Raw genomic sequence first — 13,215 nt, forward strand, 5'->3', positions numbered from 1 at the left:
CACACTTCCTGTTTCGTAATTTCCTCTTCAGATAACGTTTTCCACATATTCACATGCTTTAAAGGTGTTAGATGTTAGTAAATGTGGTTTAAGATTGTGCTAAATTAAATCAAAAACGTGTAAAAACAAAATAAATAGAAAACTGACATCTGAGATTTTGTTTCGTAAAAATGTATTCGTCTTTCCACTGCAATATGCGATGGCGCCGTCTGCTGGAGAGGCATAGATGCACAGTGCTTAGGATGAATTACATATAGATGATATAGCTATAATGCATACATACTACAATCGTACATAAATATGTAATATAATGTGTTTTATGTTCCAGTCCTGCAATGACTGGAGTTATTTGCTGTGTGCAATTGAGGGAATGTGATTAATGTGATTGGACCACCATCCAACGGGAGCGGGTGTTGATTTGCTACTGTAATGTCAATCAGAGTGTAGTCCTTTGCCTTTACGAAAGATTGAGAGAAATGTAGATAGCCACCCTGCTACCATCATGTCTTCCTTTTATCAAATAAATAACTAGGTTTACAATCGAATGCTATGTCTGAATTGTTAAACACATTTTTCAAGATTTGTACAGTAGCTAGCTAGATGTAAATACATCGACAGTAACCTGGCAGTAATAGGAGTTAAAACAAGGGGTTGAAAGAACGTTGCATTTGCTCAAGTGGTATTTTTCGCTACTACTAGCCACTGGCAGCTAGCGACATTTGGTCAACTTGCGATCAACGATATATTATATTCCCGGAAGATAGATATCAATGATATCCCAACTGAACTGGTAATATCTTTATTCAATTAGCTACCTTATTCTATTCACAGCTTTAAGGTAATTCCACATTCCAGTATATTTTGTTACAGTTTAGCTATGTTACAGTACTAGCTACCAGTGTGTGAGTAGCACTATAGCTGGAACAGTCTGTAACTAGCTAGCTAGTATCATTCAATGTAACAATTTTTGTTTCCTTGGCCCCTTTGCTGCATACACATTTGAGTCTATTTCAACTGGTCTCTGAATATGTAACAAAGTCCATCTCCATACAACCACAACTTTATGACTCAATAACAACGCTGCCACTGCTAGCCTACTTGTTACAGTAGAGGCTGAAATCACTTTTCAGCAATCACAGCTTTGAGACGAATCAGGATGTAAGAATGGGCTCTTATGACAATAGCCACTCATCATTGTGTCTGGTATTCTGTCCTTCATTAACCCATATAGGCAATACTATTATTGTCTTTAGCTATACCTGTATTAGTTTTAACCTGCCCACCTGTGTTTTACACATCTTATCTCTCTCATTGCAGGTAAGTGTAAACAGAAAACGGATCATCACCATGAGTTTGCAGGATGGAGAGGGACTGGGTGGATGGAGTATAATTTCGAGTAGACACTCATTACACAAACCCAAATAGTTAAATAGTAATTTTCAGTATACATTGTAGTCACAAACATGGTGGGTATTGTTTGTCTTTCCAGTATTGTTGGAGTGGTAAGCCCTTAACTCAGAATGCACTCTGATCTGTCGCCTCACCTGCACATGGATGAGTGCAACATACTGATAAACCTACTGAAGCAGTGCCACACGGAGGTAAGATATTGTATACTTACCTGAGAACCATAGACTGGGTCATTCCATGTCATTTCAGCAAGCCTTTACACCCACCATCTCAGATTGTTCTGAAATCGTTTCTGTAGTAGAACCAGATAAGATTAGCATTCCTGAAATATTATTTTTTGAAATGTATTTGATCTCTGAGAAATTAAGCTAATTGATTGCTCCTAAATAGGATCTTTTAATTTATAGGATTCACATAATATTCAACAAATATAGTACCCAACATTCAATTTGGATCAAACTTCTTCCTACCATTGCGTAAAGGCATAAGGAATCCAAGAAAATGGTCAAAGCCACTCACCGACCCACCACACCCCAGGCCAATCCCACCCCAACAACCAGTATACAGTATCAGTTTTATGTGTCTCAGAAGTAGTATGGAGCTGTGGCTTGGCGTATTGCTTCTTCACGCTTTGTATTGTATTCCCTGGGAATCTGGTGATGGTTTTTCCCCGTTTAGAGAAGTTATCCATTGAAGTCTCTTGCATTATTTACCATAAATTAGTGTGAAAGTACGAGGTTTTGCACACTAGATGCCGCTGTTCCTGCTACTGCTACCGCACACTTTTATCCATTTTGTTAATCTAATACGTTTAACTACAGAAACGATTTCAGAGGCTTTTCGAGGTGGAACGACTCAACAGCATCTAAGAACATGTCCCACATAGACCTCCACCTGTAAGATCTACTGTGTTGCTCTACAATGTAGCTGTTCTAAACTAATGTGTAGGAGCAGTCAAGTATAGCTACACTCTTACCTGTCAAAAACATGTTGTAATGTCTCATCCTCAGCACAATGTCAAGAAGTTCTTTGGCCATTGCAATGATATGGACCGTGCCATGAGGTCTTGTTTGAAGAATGAGGTGAGAACTACCAGCAATTTGGTTTTAATTCTAAAGGGATGCCACACCAGATGCCTACTATTGTCATATCTCATTGATGGGAGCACTTTGGTATTTTCAACAATGTTTCTCTTTCTGATCAACAGCGAATTGCAAAGAGGGAGAAAAGCAAACAGCATGCTAAAGAGATGAGACAGAGGCTGAAAGACGGCCCTAAGGAAGACTTCTGAATGGCAGTACTGGCTGAGCCGATGCTCCAGGAAGGGGCACAGGAACTGGGTATTGGAGGACTTGGAACTTACTGGGATCTACCATGAGAAGCCTACTTTACTGCCTGGACATCTGGCCACAAGAGGTCTCTCATAATGTTGGTTTCAGTATGTGTGTTGGGTGGGGTGGATTGTCATAGACAGTGGTGGATGATCATTTCGCTACTCAGTGATCAGAGCTTGTGTGTGTGTGTGTGTGGGGGGGGGTCTGTTTTGAGGACTGCTATCATGGTTGATTACATATTTAAAGTACTTAACAAAATAATTGTTTTAAATTGTCTGAGTTTCTGACTGGGGAATGACAATGATGAATGAACACTGGATTTCTATTGAATAAAGTTGACCAAAACACAGAATTGCCTTGATGTTATTTTCATATGGGTAGTTAACCAATACTTTACTTATATGTGAAAGCTCTTAGCATTTACGAATGTGTCAGTGTCATACTCACAGCCTTATTCACCCAAGTCCTCAACAGATGCCTAAGAGGGTTGTTCATATCCAGCTCCCATTCAGCCTGAACAATCCACTGCATTTGTTATCACAGTAAATAAGGCCTTTTCAGAGCAGGCCGTTTTGACTCACCTGAGGGCTATTCTCAGCTGTGGTTGATTGTTATTGGTCTGGCACTTCAGTCAAACGAATAGTCTGGCTCCCACCCAGTGTGTTTGTGTGTCAGAACACAGAGGGGAAGCATCTGGACATCCATAAGATCAGTGGATCTTCCAGAGAAACATAATACAATGACCATCTATACAGCAGTTAGCACTAGGAATAACATGCACTTTGTAAATGTTAAGTGACCATTAGATCTTAATTATGCAGAATGAAACGCTACAGAGACACAGCCATGGTTGGTATTGCCTAAATCCTGAATGAATGCCACTAGGTAATTGTGTGGAACATTGTAATATTTCATTCAGAGCAAACATCCCCCCTCCTTTTCCTGTCCGGATGACTCACAGCGGTTTAGCATTAGGCCCCCAGTCATTTCTGGAAAGCAGAGTGACGGTGAAAAGAATGCTGAAGAGGGTTATAGTGAGTGCCATAGAGGAGCAACCCATTCATGTTTATTTTATGTGGTGTGTTTCAGTAGAGAGGAGCCCAAGGACAGATGGATGCTCTTTTAGTTTGGCCTACAATATATTTATCTGATCCAAATGATGTGTGCTTTTATCCAAACAAGGACATTGATACTATACAAATGCAGCAAACAAAAATAAAGTTTGTAGGCGTGATGACTAAGTAGGAACAAAACCGTTTTTAAACACACGACAAAAACACCATGTTTAAATTAATGTCATAGTTTATTCAAAGCAGCTCGACCCCCAAACTCTCACAACGTATGGATACAGCATCCTACAGACAAAAGATACAACTTCTAAGGCACCCCGAGGTGTGATTTTAGACTAGAGAAAGGAGTAGAAAGTCAACATGCTATACGTTTGTAAATGCTTGGAAGATGCAAAGAAACATCATATGAGAGATGATAGGATTTTAGAAACCAAACCTAAACACATGGCTTACAGGGCCGGGCATAATATTCAAGGGTAAGTCCTCAACAAATGAATTATACATGTTTTACTTCAAATTATTCAAATGCATCATTCAAACACAATGTTTCTCTATTTGGGTCCTGGGAGAGCAGCCTGGTCTCAGACTATACGTAGCAAAGTAAATGTAAACCAAGACACAAATTAGTATGATATTTTATGTTTTTTTTTTATGGCTAGATAAGACAGATGGTTACTTAAGGCAAAAACTAGTTGATTTGGGGTGGATGGGTTGGTGTATAACGTGAACGTCTAGCAACCTAAAGGTTGCGAGTTCAAATCTCATCATGACCAAGTTTAGCATTTTAGCTAATTAGTAACTATACCTACTACTTTTTAGCTAGTTTGCAACTACTTAGCAAGTTAGCTAATCCTTCCCTAACCATAACCCTTTAACCTAACTCCTAAACATAACCCTAACCTTAATACTAACCCCTATTAGCCAGATCGCTAATGTTAACCACCTAGCTAGAATTTGTAAAATATCATACGTTTAGCAAATCGTAATATATTGTACATTTTGCAAATTCGTAACATATCATACGAAACGGTTCATGGACATCCACAGATGAATACATACCATACGTAACATATCATACTAAATGGAGTGTATGAATTTACATACAGAATAATACAAAATGCTCTGAGACCAGGTTGGGGAGAGGTACAGGCAAAACTCAAATCTTGAATATATTAATATACATTTAATCTTACACTATACTTTAGCAATACACTGATCAACACGCAAATAATAAATGAATTAGGGAAATTGTTATTCAAATATAATTGGGAATGGTTGATTAGAAATTGATAGAGCTTTGATTTGTCAGAGCTGTTAATAGCAATATTACTTTAAATGTTTAAAAGTTTTGCATAAAGTGGTTATCAACAGCCTTTAAAAATAATTCTGCTACATTTAACCATTTTTTGTGTGTGTTTGTTGTGTCACTACTAACACACAGGGCAGATCTAGGGAAAAAAGCAATTTACTGAGAATATCTGGAACAGAAGATAAGAGAGAAAGAGATGCCTCAGGGGAAAGGGAAACATTATGGCACTGCAGCCCCAAGGGGAACTTGAGCACTAACTTTAAATAAATACAAATAATAATTGTGCAAGATTTCTAACATTGCTTACTATGGCAATACAAAACATACCCTGAAATGTAAAGTATTTTGACAGGCAACACACATATCTGCAATATTGTACATGCATATAGTTACACCATATAACACCTACATGGTTCATATATATGTGTACAACTGCAAAAACCCACCACTTCCTGAATGATACAAAACAATTTCCACAAAACCACATTTCATTATTGGGTAAACCAAAAATAGATATCCATACATACAATATATGTAGATATATATTTCCCATTTCCTAAAGCCATCATCACATGCAGGTATTATCTGCTTCAGCTGCACTACTACTGCATCTTCACAACACAGACAGCCAACAGACGAAAAGTGCAGTGATTACTTTGGGACAAAACATAATCTTTCTGTGCTTTACAAAAATACACAATGTCTCACTAATAACCGACTGCAAGGTAATATCAAAATAATTATCTGTCCAAATATCATAGCTACACTCTTCACAATGTAATATACATGCCTTTATAATCAACGGGTATCAAACCCTGGTCGTCTTCGCGATTTAAGACTGCAGTAGCCCACTGAGCTAAAGGCCGGGCATTAGCTCTGGGAGACAAAATAAGTCTTCAGGTCTCAGGCAAGGTTAGTCAACACAGAAGAGTAGTTAAGCAAACCACCCCCGCTACACCTTTGCACTGTAATACATGTCATATATGTACCTTGATGATAATGATGACGCTGCACATATTGCTGCTGATATAATAATGATGACACATATGTCTCACCCTCTCTCTCTCATTCTCTCGCTTTCCTCCCTTTCCCAGGGAGAGGTCTCCTTTTGATCTATCGACAGTCTCCACATTCTAATGAAAAGATGCCATCAGACAGCTCTGGTTCTCTATGGGAGTGCTGGTCGTGGTCAAAGAGGGCCCTTCTATATATTCACATTCAATCAGAGGTCAAACACACCCTTACTGACAAACCAAATACAAGCAATTGAATAAACACTTCCAAAAGAGCATCACAAAACGGCCTATATAAATCCAGAAAGAGTTCACTGTCAACACTGCCCATTCACAGTGACTTCCCACTTATGGGTGTGTATCATTGGGCATGACCTACCTCTAACTCTTCCCCAGTGGCCCTCCTATTACACCACACCTAATTCAATGGACAGGTTTCACTTAAATTATTATTTACTTCTTTGGCCAGGGTTACTGCAATGTAAGGTGAGAAAATCTATGTTCCACTCTGACCTCAAGCATAGCTTTGATTTTCACTACACCTCAGAGCCCAGGAGGACACTTCACCTCAAAACAGAAAGACACAACAAACAGCAGACTAATAGAAAATATATACACATGGTATGCTTTTTTTCTATTTAGGATCAAATCTAAATACATTTTCAAATAAATAATTGAACAATGACATTAGCCATCAGAAGAGCTCTTTTTCCTCCATGCACTCACACCACATTCTGCCACTGTGCCTCCATTTTCCTGAAGAGCCTTGTTCACTGTCATGACTTCCTGTTCCAGGTCAATGCTTCCTCTGGAAGGGGTTAACTGAACTCCAAGCAGGCCAGTATGAATGCAGAATTGATCCTACAGATTAATCCTCTCCAGAAGTTGATGCTTTGCTCATCTTACAGGCAGGGACGTTGAGGGATGACCAAGGTAAAAAGCCATTAATGGTGGTGCTCTGCATGCCCAGATGTTGACGAGCGGAGATAAGGCCTCGGAGACTGGCAAACTGCGCTCTGCTGGTTGTTAAAGAAGACTGTTGGTAATTGAAGATCAAAGCCCTATATCTTCAGGGATGTTGCTCAGTAGGTAACTGAAGACCAGATCTCGTGGCCCATAGATAGTTCTGCAGGTGTGTGGAGGTGAGAGGTCAGTTATCATACACCTTGCTCTGCAGGTAGCTGAAGAGCGCCTCCAGTCCCTTGGTGGAGCACCACAGCTGTTTGAGCATCTGACACTCTTTCTCATTTACCTCCTCCAGGACCGACTTCAGGATGCTCCGCATCAGGCATTTAGACTCTTCCAGAACCTTCCACACACAGGGACAAACAGAGAGTAAGAGGCGGCCTGCTTCATAGATCGAGGCAGTTCATTTTCACACCCTTGATCTGGCAGCATTGTACTTTATTAGTTACAGAACCCAAGCATGCACGCACGCGCACGCACGCACGCACACACACACACACACACACACACTACATAACATTTCAAAAGTTTGGGGTCACTTAGAAATGTCCTTGTTTTTGAAAGAAAAGCAAATTTTTTGTCAGTTAAAATAACATCAAATTGATCAGAAATACAGTGTAGACATTGTTAATGTTGTAAATGACTATTGTAGCTGGAAACGGCTGATTTTTTATGGAATATCTACATAGGCGTACATAGGCCCATTATCAGCAACCATCACTCCAGTGTTCCAATGGCACGTTGTGTTAGCTAATCCAAGTTTATCGTTTTAATAGGCTAATTGATCATTAGAAAACCTTTTTGCAATTATGTTAGTACAGCTGAAAACTGTTGTCCTGATTAAAGAAGCAATAAAATTGGCCTTCTTTAGACTAGTTGAGTATCTGGAGCATCAGCATTTGTGGGTTCGATTACAGGCTCAAAATGTCTAGAAACAAAGATCTTTCTTCTGAAAGATCTATTCTTGTTCTGAGAAATGAAGGCTATTCCATGTGAGAAATTGCCAAGAAACTGAAGATCTCGTAGAACGCTGTGTACTACTCCCTTCACAGAACAGCACAAACCTGCCTCTAACCAGAATAGAAAGAGGAGTGGGAGGCCCCGGTACACAACTGAGCAAGAGGAGAAGTACATTAGAGTGTCTAGTTTGAGAAACAGACGGCTTACAAGTCCTCAACTGGCAGCTTCATTAAATAGTACTCGCAAAACACCCGTCTCAACGTCAACAGTGAAGAGGAGACTCCGGGATGCTGGCCTTCTAGGCAGAGTTGCAAAGAAAAAGCCATATCTCAAACTGGCCAATAAAAAGAAAAGATTAAGATGGGCAAAAGAACACAGACACTGGACAGAGGCACTCTGCCTAGAAGGCCAGCATCCCGGAGTCACCTCTTCACTGTTGATGTTGAGACTGGTGTTTTGCGGGAACTCTTTAACAAAGCTACAATAGTAATTTACAACATTAACAATGTCTACACTGTATTTCTGATCAATTTGATGTTATGACCCCAAACTTTTGAACGGTGTATATACACAGTTGAAGTCGGAAGTTTACATACACCTTAGCCAAATACATTCAAACTCAGTTTTTCACAATTCCTGAAATTTAATCCTAATAAAAATGCCCTGTTTTAGGTCAGTTAGGATCACCACTTTATTTTAAGAATGTGAAATGTCAGAATAATAGTGGAGAGAAATATTTCTTTCAGCTTTTATTTCTTTCACCACATACCGAATACATGACCGAATACAAACAGTGTAGCTATTCCCTCCGCACGGCAATCAAACAAGCTAAGCGTCAATATAGAGACAAAGTAGAGTTGCAATTCAACGGCTCAGAAACAATAGGTATGTGGCAGGGTCTACAGTCAATCACGGATTACAAAAAGAAAACCAGCCCCGTCGCGGACCAGGATGTCTTGCTCCCAGACAGACTAAATAACTTCTTTGCTCGCTTTGAGGACAATACAGTGCCACTGACACGGCCCGCTACCAAAACCTGCGGACTCTCCTTCACTGCAGCCGACGTGAGTAAAACATTTAAACGTGTTAACCCTCGCAAGACTGCAGGCCCAGACGGCATCCCCAGCCGCATCCTCAGAGCATGCGCAGACCAGCTGGCTGGTGTGTTTACGGACATATTCAATCAATCCTTATCCCAGTCTGCTGTTCCCACATGCTTCAAGAGGGCCACCCTTGTTCCTGTTTCCAAGAAAGCTAAGGTAACTGAGCTAAACGACTACCGTCCCGTAGCACTCACTTCCGTCATCATGAAGTGCTTAGAGAGACTAGTCAAGGACCATATCACCTCCACCCTAGACCCACTCCAATTTGCTTACCGCCCAATAGCTCCACAGACGACGCAATCGCAACCACACTGCACACTGCCCTAACCCATCTGGACAAGAGGAATACCTATGTGAGAATGCTGTTCATCGACTACAGCTCAGCATTTAACACCATAGTACCCTCCAAACTCGTCATCAAGCTCGAGACCCTGGGTCTCGACCCCGCCCTGTGCAACTGGGTACTGGACTTCCTGACGGGCCGCCCCCAGGTGGTGAGGGTAGGTAACAACATCTCCACCCCGCTCCACCCCGCTGATGATTGTGGACTTCAGGAAACAGCAGAGGGAGCACCCCCCTATCCACATCGACGGGACAGTAGTGGAGAAGGTGGAAAGTTTTAAGTTCCTCGGTGTACACATCACGGACAAACTGAATTGGTCCACCCACACAGACAGCGTTGTGAAGAAGGCGCAGCAGCGCCTCTTCAACCTCAGGAGGCTGAAGAAATTCGGCTTGTCACCAAAAGCACTCACAAACTTCTACAGATGCACAATCGAGAGCATCCTGTCGGGCTGTATCACCGCCTGGTACGGCAACTGCTCCGCCCACAACCGTAAGGCTCTCCAGAGGGTAGTGAGGTCTGCACAACGCATCACCGGGGGCAAACTACCTGCCCTCCAGGACACCTACACCACCCGATGTCACAGGAAGGCCATAAAGATCATCAAGGACAACAACCACCCGAGCCACTGCCTGTTCACCCCGCTATCATCCAGAAGGGGAGGTCAGTACAGGTGCATCAAAGCAGGGACCGAGAGACTAAAAAACAGCTTCTATCTCAAGGCCATCAGACTGTTAAACAGCCACCACTAACATCGAGTGGCTGCTGCCAACATACTGACTCAACTCCAGCTCACTTTAATAATGGAAATTGATGGAAATTGATCAAAAATGTATCACTAGCCACTTTAAACAATGCCACTTAATATAATGTATATGTATATACTGTACTCTATATCATCTACTGCATCTTGCCATCGTTATGTAATACATGTATCACTAGCCACTTTAAACTATGCACTTTTATGTTTACATACCCTACATTACTCATCTCATATGTATATACTGTACTCGATACCATCTACTGCATCTTGCCTATGCCGTTCTGTACCATCACTCATTCATATATCTTTATGTACATATTCTTTACCTCTTTACACTTGTGTGTATAAGGTAGTAGTTGTGGAATTGTTAGGTTAGATTACTCGTTGGTTATTACTGCATTGTCGGAACTAGAAGCACAAGCATTTCGCTACACTCGCATTAACATCTGCTAACCATGTGTATGTGACAAATAAAATTTGATTTGACACACCCAGTGGGTCAGAAGTTTACATACACTAAATTAGTATTTGGTAGCATTGCCTTTAAATTGTTTAACTTGGGTGAAACATTTTGGGTAGCCTTCCACAAGCTTCCCACAATAAGTTGGGTGAATTTTGGCCCATTCCTCCTGACAGAGCTGGTGTAACTGAGTCAGGTTTGTAGGCCTCCTTGCTCGCACACACTTTTTCAGTTCTGCCCACAAATTTTCTATGGGATTGAGGTCAGGGCTTTGTGATGACCACTCCAATACCTTGACTTTGTTGTCCTTAAGCCATTTTGCCACAACTTTGGAAGTATGCTTGGTCATTGTCCACTTGGAAGACCCATTTGCGACCAAGCTTTAACTTCCTGACTGATGTCTTGAGGTGTTGCTTCAATACATCCACATAATTTTTCTTCCTCATGACGCCATCTATTTTGTGAAGTGCACCAGTCCCTCCTGCAGCAAAGCACCCCCACAACATGATGCTGCCACCCCCGTGTTTCACGGTTGGGATGGTGTTCTTCGGCTTGCAAGCCTCCACCTTGTTCCTCCAAACATAACGATGGTGATTATGGCCAAACAGTTCTATTTTTGTTTCATCAGACCAGAGGACATTTCTCCAAAAAGTAGGATCTTTGTCCCCATGTGCAGTTGCAAACCGTAGTCTGGCTTTTTTATGGTGGTTTTGGAGCAGTGGCTTCTTCCTTGCTGAGAGGCCTTTCAGGTTATGTCGATACATGACTCGTTTTACTGTGGATATAGATACTTTTGTACCTGTTTCCTCCAGCATCTTCACAAGGTCCTTTGCTGTTGGTCTGGGAATGGTTTGCACTTTTTGCACCAAAGTATGTTCATCTCTAGGAGACAGAACACATCATCTTCCTGAGCGGTATGACGGCTGCGTGGTCCCATGGTGTGTACTTGCGTACTATTGTTTGTACATATGAAAGTGGTACTTTCAGGCGTTTGGAAATTGCTCCCAAGGATGAACCAGACTTGTGGAGGTCTACAATTTTTTTGTAGACCATGGCTGATTTCTTTTGATTTTCCAATGATGTCAAGCAAAAGAGGCACTGAGTTTGAAGGTAGGCTTTGAAATACATCCACAGGTACACCTCCAATTGACTCAAATTATGTCAATTAGCCTATCAGAAGCTTCTAAAGCCATGACATAATTTTCTGGAATTTTCCAAGCTGTTTAAAGGCACAGTCAACTTAGTGTATGTAAACTTCTGACCCACTGGAATTGTGATACAGTGAATTATAAGTGAAATAATCTGTCTGTAGACAATTGTTGGAAAAATTACTTGTGTCATGCACAAAGTAGATGTTCTAACTGACTTGCCAAAACTATAGTTTGTTAACAAGAAATTTGTGGAGTGGTTGAAAAACGAGTTTTAATGACTCCAACCTAAGTGTATGTATACTTCCGACTTCAACTGTATATTGCACTTTTCACTTATTTGTGGTTTCTGTTTGTGGTTAGATAATATTATCTATGAGTTTTATTCAATTTACAGACCAATGCTCCTGGCAGGCTCCTAGCGCAAGTCCTGGGATATAGAAATTCAGCTCTACATGACTATCTCTGTCAGAAAAGCCTACCATAGCACTGCAGGTGGACATCTCTTTCACACGCAGCATCACTTCCTGGTTGAACGTGGTTGGCCAGAAGACCTGGGACACCAGGCCCCGGCTGCAGGCTTCCTGTGCTGTGAGCTTCCTCCCGCAGAACAGCATCTCATTGGTCTGTCAGTGTGAGAGGTGGGGACAGGGAGATAGATTTTTTAAAAGTGTACAACAAGGTAATGTGGATGTAAAACATTGAATAATTAGTTGAATCGTGTTTCACTGCAGGGCTTAAAAAAAACCTGCACAGTGGACCAGGCAACCAGACTCACCAGAGCCACTCCCAGGATCTGGGGGAAGGTGTAGGAGGAGCAGCCAGAGGGGGTGAGGCGGAGGGCGGCACAGGGCGTTTGGAACCAGGCCCGCTCGCTGGCCCACACCACGTCACATAGGGGCAGGATAGCGGCCCCCAGGCCCAGGGCAGGCCCGTTGATGGCCACCACGATGGGCTTCTTAAAGTGGATAAACGCCAGCACAAAGTCCCTGGGAGAGGAGACACAAAACGGTGAGTATAAACTATACAGTACAATATGACTGTGTCTTTGTGCTTATTCGTGCTTATCCTGCTTTAGGCAAATCAGGGCAAGCAGCTTTTCTTAGTTTAAAGTATGAAAAATGATCTGCCAGTGCACTAAGATAATTTGTCTTGGTAAGACATCTTATTAAGATCAAATATCTTGAAATAAGATAATTTCTTACCCCACTTGTATCAAGCCTTTTTAAAGGTCTTCCAGTGCGATAAGATAATTTACCTTGGTAAGACATCAAGTCAATGCACTCTAACGGTAAGAGATGTCTGGGTAAGTGTGTAGGTGTGTGTGCATGTGTGC

At 41.5% G+C, this 13,215-nt stretch overlaps 2 protein-coding genes across 2 annotated transcripts in view; one reads left to right on the forward strand and one right to left on the reverse strand.

Moving 5' to 3' along the window:
• The first annotated feature begins 462 nt into the window (after positions 1–462).
• On the forward strand, positions 463–3,096 carry LOC120025024 (COX assembly mitochondrial protein 2 homolog). Its single transcript, XM_038969455.1, has 4 exons — positions 463–790; positions 1,490–1,601; positions 2,421–2,492; positions 2,618–3,096. Exons 2-4 carry the CDS (start codon positions 1,521–1,523, stop codon positions 2,699–2,701), a joined length of 237 nt encoding a protein of 78 aa, XP_038825383.1. The 5' UTR covers positions 463–790; positions 1,490–1,520; the 3' UTR covers positions 2,702–3,096.
• A 932-nt stretch (positions 3,097–4,028) lies between these two features.
• Positions 4,029–13,215, reverse strand: part of LOC120024805 (chromodomain Y-like protein 2) — a 66,957-nt gene continuing 57,770 nt past the window's right edge. Inside the window, exons 5-7 of the mRNA XM_038969133.1 lie at positions 12,658–12,868; positions 12,362–12,505; positions 4,029–7,445 (exon numbers count right to left, since the gene is read on the reverse strand). Coding sequence (XP_038825061.1) covers positions 7,287–7,445; positions 12,362–12,505; positions 12,658–12,868 — 514 coding nt within the window. The 3' untranslated portion in view covers positions 4,029–7,286. The remainder of the gene's footprint in view (positions 7,446–12,361; positions 12,506–12,657; positions 12,869–13,215) is intronic.

The sequence above is a fragment of the Salvelinus namaycush genome, chromosome 30 (assembly GCF_016432855.1).
Source record: "Salvelinus namaycush isolate Seneca chromosome 30, SaNama_1.0, whole genome shotgun sequence".
Classification (NCBI taxonomy): Eukaryota; Metazoa; Chordata; class Actinopteri; order Salmoniformes; family Salmonidae; genus Salvelinus; species Salvelinus namaycush.